Below are 13,598 nucleotides of genomic sequence, written 5' to 3' on the forward strand. Positions count from 1 at the left end.
CGAGGCATGTTTTGGGTAAGTACAGTGTTCGGGTGATCCTTATCCGGAGCCCCTGGGGAGCAGGTCACGTGAGATTTAGTGTTGTTGTATACAGGTTTTTCCGGCGAATGGTTTGATCATGTACCGGTCATTCTGGGCCTGTAGCATAAGGCGTGTCAGGGGTCAGGTTACTAACGCCTGTATTTACCACTGGGGTAGAATAACATCTAATCTCTGATATGAAATGTTTTAGAGAAAATACACAGTTGTTAAATTATAGTTATGAAATATAATAAAAAGGAGCCCAGAGATTTTTTTCATTTTCAGACCAGATACAGCAGTAATCTAGACTTGACCAATATTATAGACTTGCATTTTTTTGTATTGGATATATTTATTTCAGGATCTGTATGACAGACTACTACAGCAAACTACGGTTATAACGAACTTAAAGGGACCACTAAATGTAGTTAATAATATCCGCAGTTCGTTATAAGCACATATACAGCATAATTACAGCAAATGGACGGGGCCAAAAAGAAATGTTCGTTATATCCGTCAGTTCGTTATAAGCGTGTTGGTTATAAACGTACTTTACTGTACTTTAGGTAGGATGTAGTTTTGGAAATGTTATTGTCATCTTGTGTGAAATTAACGAGTCAGGGAGAACACATGTTTGGTTTTTTTCATTTTATGCGAAATTTTACCATTGTATACTTTAAGTATAAGTAGATTTTAAGTACATTATCTCAGGACTTGCTGCATCACTTCGGGCTGTCCTCTTTCAGTAGGCTGTCGCGTCGTGATATAACTAACTGGAATACTGTTCAAAGTGGCGTTAAACCGCACTCACTCACTCACTCACTCACTCACGAATACGAAGGAACGAACGAGTGACTGCACACAAGGTTCCGATCCCCAGAAGACATGCGTCAACTGTTCAGGTCACGTACTATGAATGTAACAAACGCCTCTCACTGAATGCTATGTTAAAAACACCGTCATGGAATACCACGTATGTTTAGTGTGCACATGGGTGGAAGGGGTAAGACTACCGAGACTGTCTTACAAAGTGATATAGTACGTTAATACTGTCACAAGTCCATCAAAGATAATCTACGACTGTATCCAGTTAGAGTAGCTCGATATATAACATACGATGTTACACAATATATTTCATGTTAATTTTCTTTTCTGACACAGATTTCACATAAGGAATATAACTTGCTAGACTTTATATCACCACAGTCAAGGCGAGGTACGAGTATCAAGTGTGTCAGCTCTGTTTTACTCTGTATATCGGGGTGTGTGTTTATGTTCGACACGGATAATAATCGAACACATGTTGGATTCGAAGCAACGACCAGCGGAACCTGGTGCGGCAAAGGGACAGAACTCTAAAGAGATCGTTTCTAAAGACGTTCTCTCCCGCTCCTCCAATAGAAAGCAGCTATATTGCCGAGGCAGCATGAGCTTGACCTTTTGACATCGTGACCTCCAACCTTAACACAGTTCGTGTATGTATGACTCACAATAAACGATATGTTCACTCAGAACCTAGAAAGCAGTTAGCTGATAAAAATAACTGATATACATGTACACAAACATAATAGGATCTATATAATACGATCAAGTTTGAAATCAATATCCGGTTCCATCCAGGCATGTGTAATATGTCTAAACAAAAGACGATTGTTGTTTTTTAGCTGTTTTCACACATAACAACATTATTACGCAATGGCTACCGCACAATACGCTACATGCAAAGGAGGGATATAAAAAAATGATATTCCGCCCTGTTTAGTGAGATAATCTTTCTATAAACAAACATATCGAGGTGAAAGATTATTCGTGGAGGAGACAGAATATTTCCTATGCAATATCTGCTTCAACAAGTCAGGGGGATGTGTGTATGTTTGACGTTAAAGATACATTTTATTTGCTTTTACAAAGTATGGTTTATAGTTTTCACGGTTCCCAGATCCAAGTTTCCACTGTGGCCGTTATATCTATTTACGCACGTGCAATGACGTCATGGTATAAATGATGTAAATACACAAACCATTGTCAATTTCATCAGCTGGAACTGACCAGCTGTCAACAGTTCCGTGTTTTCTTATGACATTTATCATTCTGTAGTTTCAGTGTTAAAAAACCGGTTTATCTGCATGAGAAAATTAAATTTGCCCTAGAAGCTTTTCAGGTCGCATATGTTCTCTTATCTGATGAAGACATGCGAAAATGTAGGGTTTGAGAAATGTCAAGCGTATATTTAAGTATGTACGCATATTATCTCGCCCGGGGCTATACTCCCGTACAGAGAACATATTCAATGTAATATTAGAATTTTGTTTTCACAATTTATTTTCCTTTGGTTTTAAATTCAATTTCGAAGTCAATGAGGCTGAATTGGAGATCCTGTTTCAAGCCGAGTTTAATTGTTTCCTCGAAGTGTACGAACTCTGTGCTTACAGTTTTGAAGGATGCTTGCTACAGTCTTAGATTCTTGCAGTAACACTTGCGTCTTTCTTACTCCCGGAAATCTTATCGTCATGAGTTTAAATCATTGTTTTTTCGACAATTGACACAGAAATGTGATTCATCCAATTCACGAAAACTACAAAGGGTGTATGTGTGGTTGTCTAACATACGTTTACGTCGCCTCTTAGTGAAGGGTTGAGTAGTGTTTTACGCCGCGTTGAACAGTATCCCGTTGTGTCACGGCGTGGGAGTGGTCTAAGAGGTGCAAGTGTTACACGTTCTCCATCGAAGATGTGTATGGTGGTAACAAAACAAGAATCAAAATGCCGTATGGTGTTCGATCACAGTAAGATAATTCAAGACATATCCTCGTTCAAACATTAATACGCTAAAAAGTCCACCATTAAGACATATCCTGTCAAAGAGTGTCCTATCAAATGTTGTATCCGAAAATTGAATCCTGTGAAGAGTGTGTCGTTCCAAGAGTGTATCCTATCAAGCGTGTATTCTATCAAGCGTGTATCCTATCAAGAGTGTATCCTATCAAGAGTGTATTCTATCAAGAGTGTATTCAATCAAGCGTGTATTCTATCAAGCGTGTATTCTATCAAGAGTGTATTCTATCAAGAGTGTATTCAATCAAGCGTGTATTCTATCAAGCGTGTATTCTATCAAGAGTGTATCCTATCAAGCGTGTATCCTATCAAGCGTGTATCCTATCAAGCGTGTATTCTATCAAGCGTGTATTCTATCAAGCGTGTATCCTATCAAGCGTGTGTTCTATCAAGCGTGTATCATATCAAGAGTGTATCCTATCAAGTGTGTATTCTATCAAGCGTGTATTCTATCAAGCGTGTATTCTATCAAGCATGTATTCTATCAAGAGTGTATCCTATCAAGCGTGTATTCTATCAAGCGTGTATCCTATCAAGAGTGTATCCTATCAAGCGTTTATTCTATCAAGCGTGTATTCTATCAAGAGTGTATTCTATCAAGCGTGTATTCTGTCAAGAGTGTATCCTATCAAGCGTGTATTCTATCAAGCGTGTATTCTATCAAGAGTGTATTCTATCAAGAGTGTATCCTATCAAGAGTGTTTCCTATCAAGAGTGTATTCTATCAAGCGTGTATCCTATCAAGAGTGTATCCTATCAAGCGTGTATTCTATCAAGAGTGTATCCTATCAAGCGTGTATTCTATCAAGCGTGTATCCTATCAAGCGTGTATCCTATCAAGAGTGCATCCTATCACGCGTGTATTCTATCAAGCGTGTATCCTATCAAGAGTGTATCCTATCAAGAGTGTATTCTATCAAGCGTGTATGCTATCAAGCGTGTATCCTATCAAGAGTGTATCCTATCAAGAGTGTATCATATCAAACGTGTACCCTGTCAAATCACTATCATTAAGTGTATTGTATAAGGAGGGAGCGGTAAATAGCATAATTTATCCTACCGAACCTGCCCCATAAGAGTTTGATTGTAATTTTAGAAGAAAGTATCGTTAAGAATATCATAAAAGTGTTAAAATAAACTCATTCTTTCCCCTGACTATTTGTTTGACATGAAAAACATTACACTGTTTAACTTAGTTCTCTTACAATATTGACAAGGCACAGGTTGTAATGTGTGACGGTGAGCTGCAACTGCTGCAACGGGTGGATACATGTTCCAGCATCTCGGGTCTTCTAACGAACTGCCTCACCCGGAATTGGGATTTCAGACTCCCAACGGATATTTCTAAAAGGCGTACATTAAGTACGCATTGTTATGTAGAGAATGCTTGAATAAGACAAAAAGTGAGACAGAGGGTAACAAAAACATAAACTGTTATTGGGCGAGCCTGGACAACGTTGTCTGGCTATACACAAGCTGCCAGGTTGAACAAGCTTTACACACAGCCAGTCAGATGTCGACAGTTTCGGATAGTGTCGTGTTGGGGTAAACTATACATGTCGTTATTGTGTATATAAACAGGTAGTTCAGGTTTGGCATTTCAGCAGAGGAAATATATTGATGGTTAGGAAGTGGACGTTCTTGTAAACACATAATACATTATGTTTTCGGTAAGGCACCGGCGCGACTTTTGTCATACATTCGATGTGTGGACGATAGTGGCACACTATCTGTTAGCGCTGAATAATTATCAATAATGCATAATCATTAATATTATCGTATTCATTGACAACTTTCTTACTTGTGTTTAGAAACTAGATACTCGACATCTCTTAGACCTCAGTGTTAGGAAAATGGACATTTGTTAGACATGATCTCAGCTATTTTGTCTCTAGATTTGTTCACAGAAATTCGATCCGAATTTACACATGGCTGCCATGGACGCGCGTTATATATTGCATGTATCATATAAAATCTGATATGTTGAGCGCATGAGGTATTCAAACTAATTTATATGATACTTTTTTGCGTGTTTGATTTTTTTTACTCTGCTACGATTATGGCATATTCATACTGTTTTCCTAAAAAGAAGTCTGTGTTAAGTATATTGTGTGTCATATTGTTTTCCCTTGTGTTATGACATTTAAATCTAATGTTGCAAATAGTCCAGTAAAACATGAGCTACAGAGCTTTGTGGCTTATTCCTGTTTCTTTAATGTCGTTTATGTAGGAGAGTACCGCTCCGGTAATACCTTCCCATGTACTTTAATGTACGTGTAGTTTGTCTAACCCGAACACGTCTTGGTGATTCTTCTTTCATAGTTCACCCGAACGGCCCTAACTTGCTTGTCTCAAACTACGGACAACACGATAATTAGTCGATACTTACCAAGACTTCGAATTAACGAGTTTTCATTTTATTTATTCTTGAAATGATGTGACAATCTATACTGTGTATCATCAGTGTTCCAGTTCACACGTTGTATTTCCTCATTACATCATTACTTCTTAACATCCCCTCATCCCAGCAACGGTCATGTACGGCTGATGATGTAGATTGTGTCACGAAGTGGCTAAATCGTCACAAGTATCAGTGACTGCTATCTAAACAAAGTTAATTCTGTGAAAATCATTTGACATTCTATGCCTCAAGCCCACTATGGACAATCTAATGTCAGCCGTCTCAAGGCCAGTATAATTAAGAACGATAAAATGTTTAAAAGATCCATTAGATGGCATCGAGTCTGACACTGAATAAAAACAAAACGTCGCAACCCACCTTGACTTAAAAACATTTCCAGCAGCGTATTTGATACGGTGCTGATGTTGAGGGAAAGTGTGATATCGGGGCACTTACAGACCTTATCACATTCAGACTGTCAGCGGTGCGACTCCTGATTTTCTTGGTGAAAAAACAGGGCGCCAATAACCTCACCTTAAACTCACTAACGAGTTGATTTCGACTCCTGTTTGTGAAAAACGCACTCAACAAGATAATCAGCAGTGTAGTGATAAATTACTTGTTCAGGTTTTGGCACGCATAGTGTAAGAAGCTGAACAATTGACAAATGTGGGAGACAAAAAATATCACCTTGTTTTACCCCCTTCTTGAAATTGAGTACATTTGATTTTAAATTGATAAATGCTTCCAATATTGACACTTTTTCTGGATCGTGGGAGAATGTAGTTTTTGTTAAGGCGGTGCACATTGCTGGACTATTACCACGCTGTTGCCATGTGTGCAAGAAGTGATAAAAATGGAAGGAAATGAATGACATCCGTGATGGCGGGCCTGTAAACAGTGTTGATTTTCGAAAGAAAAACTTAGCTTTTTCCTCTTGCAAGTGACAATGAAGACTCTTGAAATATTAAATTTCACTTTATTTTTCATTTTAGTACAAAGTGACGATATTTCCCTCCTCGACATAAGGAACCTCCCTGTTTAATATTGTTCAGAGCATCAGCTGCAGATGTAGGAGGACGCACGTGGGGATGCTGGGGGAGCCCACGCACACATCTGTGTGTACCCTGCACCCACTATCACGCGTAAATATGTGATCATAATGCATGATATTTCATAACACTGCACACTGAGGGGGAAAAGCCATGTGGCCTAATTTTGAAATCACTGCGTAGAAGATATGAATCAGATTGGAAGAACTTGATGATTGTTTTTGCTTAAACCTTAATCTCATCTTGTTGCTAGAGTTCGATGCATGCAGCATTAGTGTGATCTTGTGCATCTGTTGGTGCATCGGTGGTGGTGCTTTCCGTCGTCTTCCAATGACTGATGCCTATTTATGCTGTATGTTACCTACACGACGCGTCGTACATCTGTTTGGTATCCGGAGTTTAACGAGCTCTACTAATCACACAATAATAATTACCGATTTAAAGACACTATACACAGCATAACCAGTGAAAATTTGTTTGGTACAAACCCTGAGGCAACGTTTTTCCTCCCAGTATGTTCTGTTTGTTTGTTGTTTTTGTTTTTGTTTTTTGTTTCTGTTTGGGGGGAGGGGGGGGGGGGGGGGGGTGTTGGTTTGCTTTTGTTGTTCATTGTTTGTTTGTTTTGTTGTTTATTGTTTGTTTGTTTTTGTTTTTTGTCTAGGGGCGCGCTTGTCGCCAAGTTGTCGAAGACGCCGCAATTAGTTGTACAGAATTGCCCCCTTTGGCGTGGGTTCGATTCCATACTCGCCTTGATTATGTTTCTAGGTTGACTTTGCATCAATGTTTATTTTTGAATAATGGAGTTTGCATCAAGCAGGTGTTAGTGGGGGTCGGTCTTCCCTTAAACCCCCGTGGGAATAGAACAAGTAGGAGGATGCTGTTTTAAATGGCGAGTTGTCTACTTTAATAATAACATTGCTTTGTTGTTTCCGACTGGAGACACATTCAACACCAAAATTCTATGATTTCTACAAGCGTTCGTAACTAACGTAAAACATTGGAATTCGACGTCTATCTCATGGCCCATGCATCTTTCTAAATATTCCTCAATGTAATATGCCTTAACCATGTAACCATACCTCTATGTAGGGCGAGTGGATGAATGTTGTTTTACGCCGGACATCGATGCCCTTACTTTATGAAGGCAACCTTTAAGACTAGTCTGACTGATTAGCCACAAACGTAAAGTATGTGAACATCCAAAGTGTACACAATGAGTCTATGTTCACAATTTCAAGGTTCGTGAACACAACTGAATAAATACTGAAATTTTCAACAACAAAACTCGTATTTGAAGCAGCTGTTTACCTGTCAACGTATATCATATATCTGAGTTGGAAGGGGTTTAGTGGGCGGCGGGCAACTAAAGGGAGGAGAGGGACATGTGTTGTTTTTATACAGGATAGTATTGCTCTTAAGTATTGCTACTAGTGTAACGTAACACGTACGTTTCAACACATGCGTACAAGTTTCAACTACAAACGTCTTAATCGTTCGTACTGTTCCATCCGAGACTTTGATAGCTCAGTGTCAATTTCAGCAGAAAATTTCTGATTGCGCATTTTCTTTTGTTTCAAAACAACGGAAACTCTCTTTTTGTATGTTTAAAACGTGTTCATGGTTTTTAAGGTGAATTCATGACATTTAACTGATTTGATTTGGAACACGTGGTAAAGCTGCGTCACACTGTTGTGCCGACATGTAATGTTTACCCAAGAGGATAACAATATGAAATTTCCTTTTCCTTAGAAATAGCCCAGGTCAATATGACATAACAATGGATGTCTTTCATGTAGATTTTCGGATGTCAAGTTGGACCTGGATTTAAACAGACCACCACTACCCTTTTCCTGCATATTGTCTACATTAAAGAATTATACACTTTAATCGCACAAGTGGTGCTTCTCTCACAAAGAACCCACGTAAGAAAGTGATTATTTTATTCGACTAATTAAACAGGGATACACCCATTTGTGAGCAAAAACTACCCCAGCAGGTGGCGCTGAGCACATGCGTGGAAGACCGAATTCAGTCATTATGGCCACACAAGCGGCAATCACGTAGATATCATTTTCGACTCAAAGGAGCTGATGTCTTTTTCGTGACAAAAAGACCCAATTCAATTCTTTTGAAAAAAAACCAAAAAACAAATTAAACAAATGCCTGATATTGTTGAATTCGAATGGCAGTGTTGAAAACTTAATTTTACTTTAACCTTTTTGGAATTACAAAATTGTGATTGTGGTTGCATGAAATTTTTCATGTTTTTGAATGTATAAATGCATGTTGTGGAATACAGTCATGGTGCACGTTTCTCTCTTCAGTGGTTCACCCGGCATTACGAACATATAGCTCATGGTATGTTCTTGTATCTGAAAGTGCAAGTCTGTTTCAATTCACGCCAAGGATCACGCCCACATCCGTTATTTTTTAATATCAGCTGTTCTATATTTCACTCCTATATTTGGGGGCTGAGCCCCGTCGCAAAGTGTACTGATGTTTGCTGTGGAATATATATCATACAATAACTCGAATTGGCTCAAATCATAGATTATTTGTTAAACCTGTACATGCCTATACCTTTCTTAACCGCATACCTTCAAATATGTATACCAAGAGTGCGTAAGGTCGGTGGTTCGATCCCCTGGCCGCGTCATACTAAAAGACGTTAAAAGATGGTTCTTCTTGTTACCATGTCTGGCGCTCGGCATTAAGGGGCTAAAACAAGGACTGGTCGGCTCGGAGTCAGTATACTGTGTCTGAGCGGGGGGTATTCATGTTATAGCACTATAAAACCGGCATCAGTCAGAACTAGTACAAGCAGATACATACACGTGCATGCAAGTCCTTTTTAGGTGAAGAAATCTTGAACTCGACGTTAATTTGATATCACCTCACCTCACCTCACCCCGTCCAACGCAGAGAAAAATGACATATTATAATGGCAACCGCGTTTGTTTCCTAAATATATATCTATACGTCAAATCCTAAGAGGAATCAGATAATTGATTTTTCAAAATCGATTTTATTAATCTCGTAGAAGGTTGCTATATTAGTGACATAATCTTGAACACAACGTTAAACCTCATTTCATCTCACATTCAAATACTTATACTTTAAATATTCCAGATCGAAAACGGTACCCTTTCCTTTGGGATGCCATCCATTTTGTGTTGTGGCTATGTCTGTGGCTTAGACTAATGCTTAGACGCTGAAAATATATAATTGTAATGGAAACAAACAACCCCATTTCAATTGAAAAGGAGCCCCGGTGAAATGGGAGATTCGGAACCTGTGGAAGATATAGACTTGCTTCGTGTAGAGCAATAGCATTAGAGTAGGGGCTGGGGAATGGGAAATAATATTTTCGGGGATTGTGAGACTGAATAACAAAGGGAGTACGTGAGGACTAGTTTAATTAATTCAAGGCTATTCAACGCTGAACCATAGTAAAAATGCATAAATTCTGTACATTTGCATTAAGGGGAACCGTCCATATATGACAATCGATGATTCAGAAATTGGAGATTCAGAACCTGTGGGAAATCTAGACTTGCTTCAAGTTGTGCTGTAGCATTACAGAAAGAGCTGGCCAGAAGGGAATATAATATTGATCGGGGTCTGTGAGACAGTCTAGCCGTGACTGTATACATCGCGCTGTCAGTGAGACGTCGTTAAATATCTGTAGCTCCTGCCAAAGATAACATCTGTACTCATTTATGGTGCAGAAATTCTCTCTGCGGAGTTACGTCCCTTAGTCGTGTCCGGTTACGCTGTTTGTGGGAGCAGATGCTCAGCCCTCATGGTCCTGGGTGTGACATGGGTTTCAAGTGGTGAACGCCTTCGACATTCATCACTTTGTCTTTTATAAGTATGAAAAACAATTTTCATGTAGCGTTAAACCACACTCACTTGTTTTTCGCATATGTTTAGTCCGTATGTCTATTTGCGCGTGTCTGTTTCATGTTCTTCATAATTTACACTATTTCAAACCCAAACCGTTTCATGATAAGAAGTTATCCATAATTGCATGACCATGGCCGCATTAATATGTTTTGATGTATCTGATAGGATTTTCTTCTTATTACGTATTTAATTGCAAAGTTGATGTTTGTATACGTTATGAGAGAATTGTGATTACACACCCCGGCCCCAAACGTCTGAAAGAATGGCTGTCTTTCATGCTCGTTTACTTTACCGTTATCCTTTCATCGCCTCTCTGTTTACGGCGAGAAGGTGCGCTTTGCACATGACATCCGTGAAAGTAAACGCTTAATATAAACACTATAAGCACATTACACAATATTTTAATACATAGGAATACAGGAGTCTCTGCCTAAACTTCCTCGGCCTCCGCTTAACACATTTAGGTGCAGAATAAACAAATATCATTCATCAGGCTAAACACAAGGGCATTCATGCTGTGATCTGTTACAGAAGGTTATGGAGACAGAATGTTGCATACTGTATATAAGCATGTGTCTGTACTGATTGTCTAAGGTCCTGGCTGACATCAGATAGACAAGGTGTGTTGTACTTGTTAATCTATGTGTGGACGACTTTTTACGAGTGAGTGAGTTTGGTTCAACGCCGACTTGAAGAGTATTTCAGTGTTTTGGCCAATGTGTTTAACTTGGGAGGACGAGCCCTGTCGGGATGCTGTCAAAGCGAGTCCCAAGTACCCCATGCTTGGTGTTAGGATCGGGTGGTAGCGCGGATCTTTGCTCATTGTGTCAGTCACTGGTGATGTGCCCAGATTCGATAATAACAGTGCGCCGTGATATAACTTAAATATTGCTGACTGGTGCTTTAAGACATCATTCACTTCCGCTGGAGCAGTTTGAGAATCGGAGACTTTAGATATAGAGATGTATAAAAATATGTAACCCACATTTATAAATTAGCACATATACTTACTAAAATCTGAATTTAAAGATATGTCTTGGTACATTGCATACCTCGGATGCATACTAGCGGCGTGATATTGCTGGGATATTGTCAAAAGCGGAGTAAAACCATACTCACTCACATAGAACCATATAGGCCATTTCTCGTCTTGAGACACGGCTCTTCTATGTGCAGGTCTGGAGTTGAACTGAAATTAATTTGAATGATTTGTTTTGTTCTAGATCACATTCTGGAATATTTGACCGTTGCCTGTATATTGCTTTGTCTATTTCCCAGTTTGACATGGGCCATCACCCGCCGCAGCTCGCGCAGAGATGACTCACACAAGTTACTTCGGCGCCAAATTCAAAACGTAGAAGAGACACAGTGCCTAGCTTCCCTGCAATGATGGGGGAATGTGCGGTGCGATGTGTCGTTCTGGCTATACTCATGTGCCACTGTGTGAATGGTAAGTACATAACATAAATATAGTGTGGTGAGTACGTTTGGTTCATATGGCCTGGAACAGCTAGTATTCCGTTTTGTAAGAGATGTGAAGAAAATGGTAGATTGACGCATGTCGTAGACCTTTACAGCTTTGGATGAAGCTTCTGATGCTAACAGACCAAGGATTAATACCGAGCCCAAGCTCGGGCTCGAACCCACGATCAGCGGATCATGGAAACAAAGGCGAGCACGTAGACAACTGAGCCACACACGCTCTCTAATGTTTGTTCGTCTGTTTGTTTGGTTGCTGAACGCCGCACTCAGCAATATTCCAGCTATCTGACAGCGGTCTGTAAATATTCGAGTCTAGATCTGGACCAGACAATCCAGTGATTGACATCATAAGCATCGATACGATGGGATATTGGGATACGATGACATGCATCAACCACGTCAGAAAGTCTGACCACCCGATCCCGTAAGTCTCCTCTTACGGTAAGCATGGGTTACTGAAGATATATTCAACACGGATCTTTTCTAATGAACGAAATCAGTTTTATCTACGGCACAGAATAGTCATGTATAGTTATAGAAAGGTCTGAAAGTGTATATGCATGGGTTCAGACACTATCTGCATGTTATCATAATTTCTGAAGGTCAATTAAACCCACTCAGCTAATTCCCCTTAAAACATTTTTAACAGAGTTGTTGACATTCAAAACTCATCAATTTGATAACAAAAGTATCGTGTTTCTTCTACATCTGTTTACAAGTGCTGTTTCGTGATTATTTTTTAAAAATTGTGTTTATATTAGAATTCTGGTATAAACTCCAAGCACTCAACTTGATCTATCTCTTTGTAAATCACCAATCACTGTATCCGCTATTCCGTGCGTCACATTGTAACGAGACTCTCCAACAGTTTGGTTGACTGAGTGTATCTCAGTGAATACACCTGATGATGGATACTGATTGGCAGATACCTGTGGCTCGTCAAGACCCCAGTGCAGGCACACATTTCACAACTCAGATTGCAGGATAACGCTCCTTTGGTGTTGATATAAGGGACTGATCATTTGATATTCTTCTTCGGTTGTGTGTGTGTGTGTTTGGGGGGGGGGGGGGGGAGATGATTTTGTTTTGTTTGTTCTATTGCAAACAAATCCAGTGATTGACATCATGAGCATCGATCCACGTAATGGGGTAACGATGTCATGCATCAACCAAGTCAGCGAGCCTGACCACCCGATCCCATTAGTTCGACAATCCCGGTTCGCTCCGATTATGTTTCTAGGTTTGTCAGCACCATACCCGTGCTCATGGGTTTCACCGAAGTGGTAAACGTCCGAGACCCGCATCACTTCGGGCTTTCCTCCCGCATTAAGCTGACGCCCGATATAACTGGAATACTGTTAAAAGCGGCGTTAAACCCAACTCAGTTACTCCTACTCACACTAACAACCACTGGTTTGGTATACGATTACTGGCAGGGCGCCTTGTTGTGTAAACATGACTGAACTGACGTCAACATTACCCATTCAATCAGTCACAGGTCAGTATAAAGTGTACACTGGGGGTTGACCACTCGGGAAGTCGGGCAGACAGTTTCATCTATTACACTCGTATTACTGGTTTGACAGTTGCTTTTCGCAATGGTCAGCACTGTTGCAGCTACACCCAATTTCAGTCGGCCTTTACGACAAGCACTGGAGACCTATTCTGATCCGAAATCTCCCAAAGAATATTTTACCCGTGAAGATCCGGGTTAGAATATGGTTTTCAGCAATCCATGCTTGCCGTAAGAGGCGACTATGCTTGTCCTAAGAGGCGACTTACGGGATCGGGTGGTCAGGCTCGCTGACTTGGTTGATGCATGTCATTGTATCCCAATTGCGTGGATCGATACTCATGATGTCAATCACTGGATTCTTTTGTCCAGACTCGATTATTTACAGA

General features: G+C 40.0%; 1 protein-coding gene across 1 annotated transcript in view; it reads left to right on the forward strand.

Moving 5' to 3' along the window:
• Positions 1–13,598, forward strand: part of LOC139475937 (uncharacterized) — a 133,226-nt gene that overhangs the window by 25,170 nt on the left and 94,458 nt on the right. The window contains exon 2 of the mRNA XM_071259152.1: positions 11,493–11,664. Coding sequence (XP_071115253.1) covers positions 11,601–11,664 — 64 coding nt within the window. The 5' untranslated portion in view covers positions 11,493–11,600. The remainder of the gene's footprint in view (positions 1–11,492; positions 11,665–13,598) is intronic.

Source organism: Haliotis cracherodii, unplaced genomic scaffold, assembly GCF_022045235.1.
Source record: "Haliotis cracherodii isolate W230 unplaced genomic scaffold, xgHalCrac1.p SCAF_3, whole genome shotgun sequence".
Taxonomy (NCBI): domain Eukaryota; kingdom Metazoa; phylum Mollusca; class Gastropoda; order Lepetellida; family Haliotidae; genus Haliotis; species Haliotis cracherodii.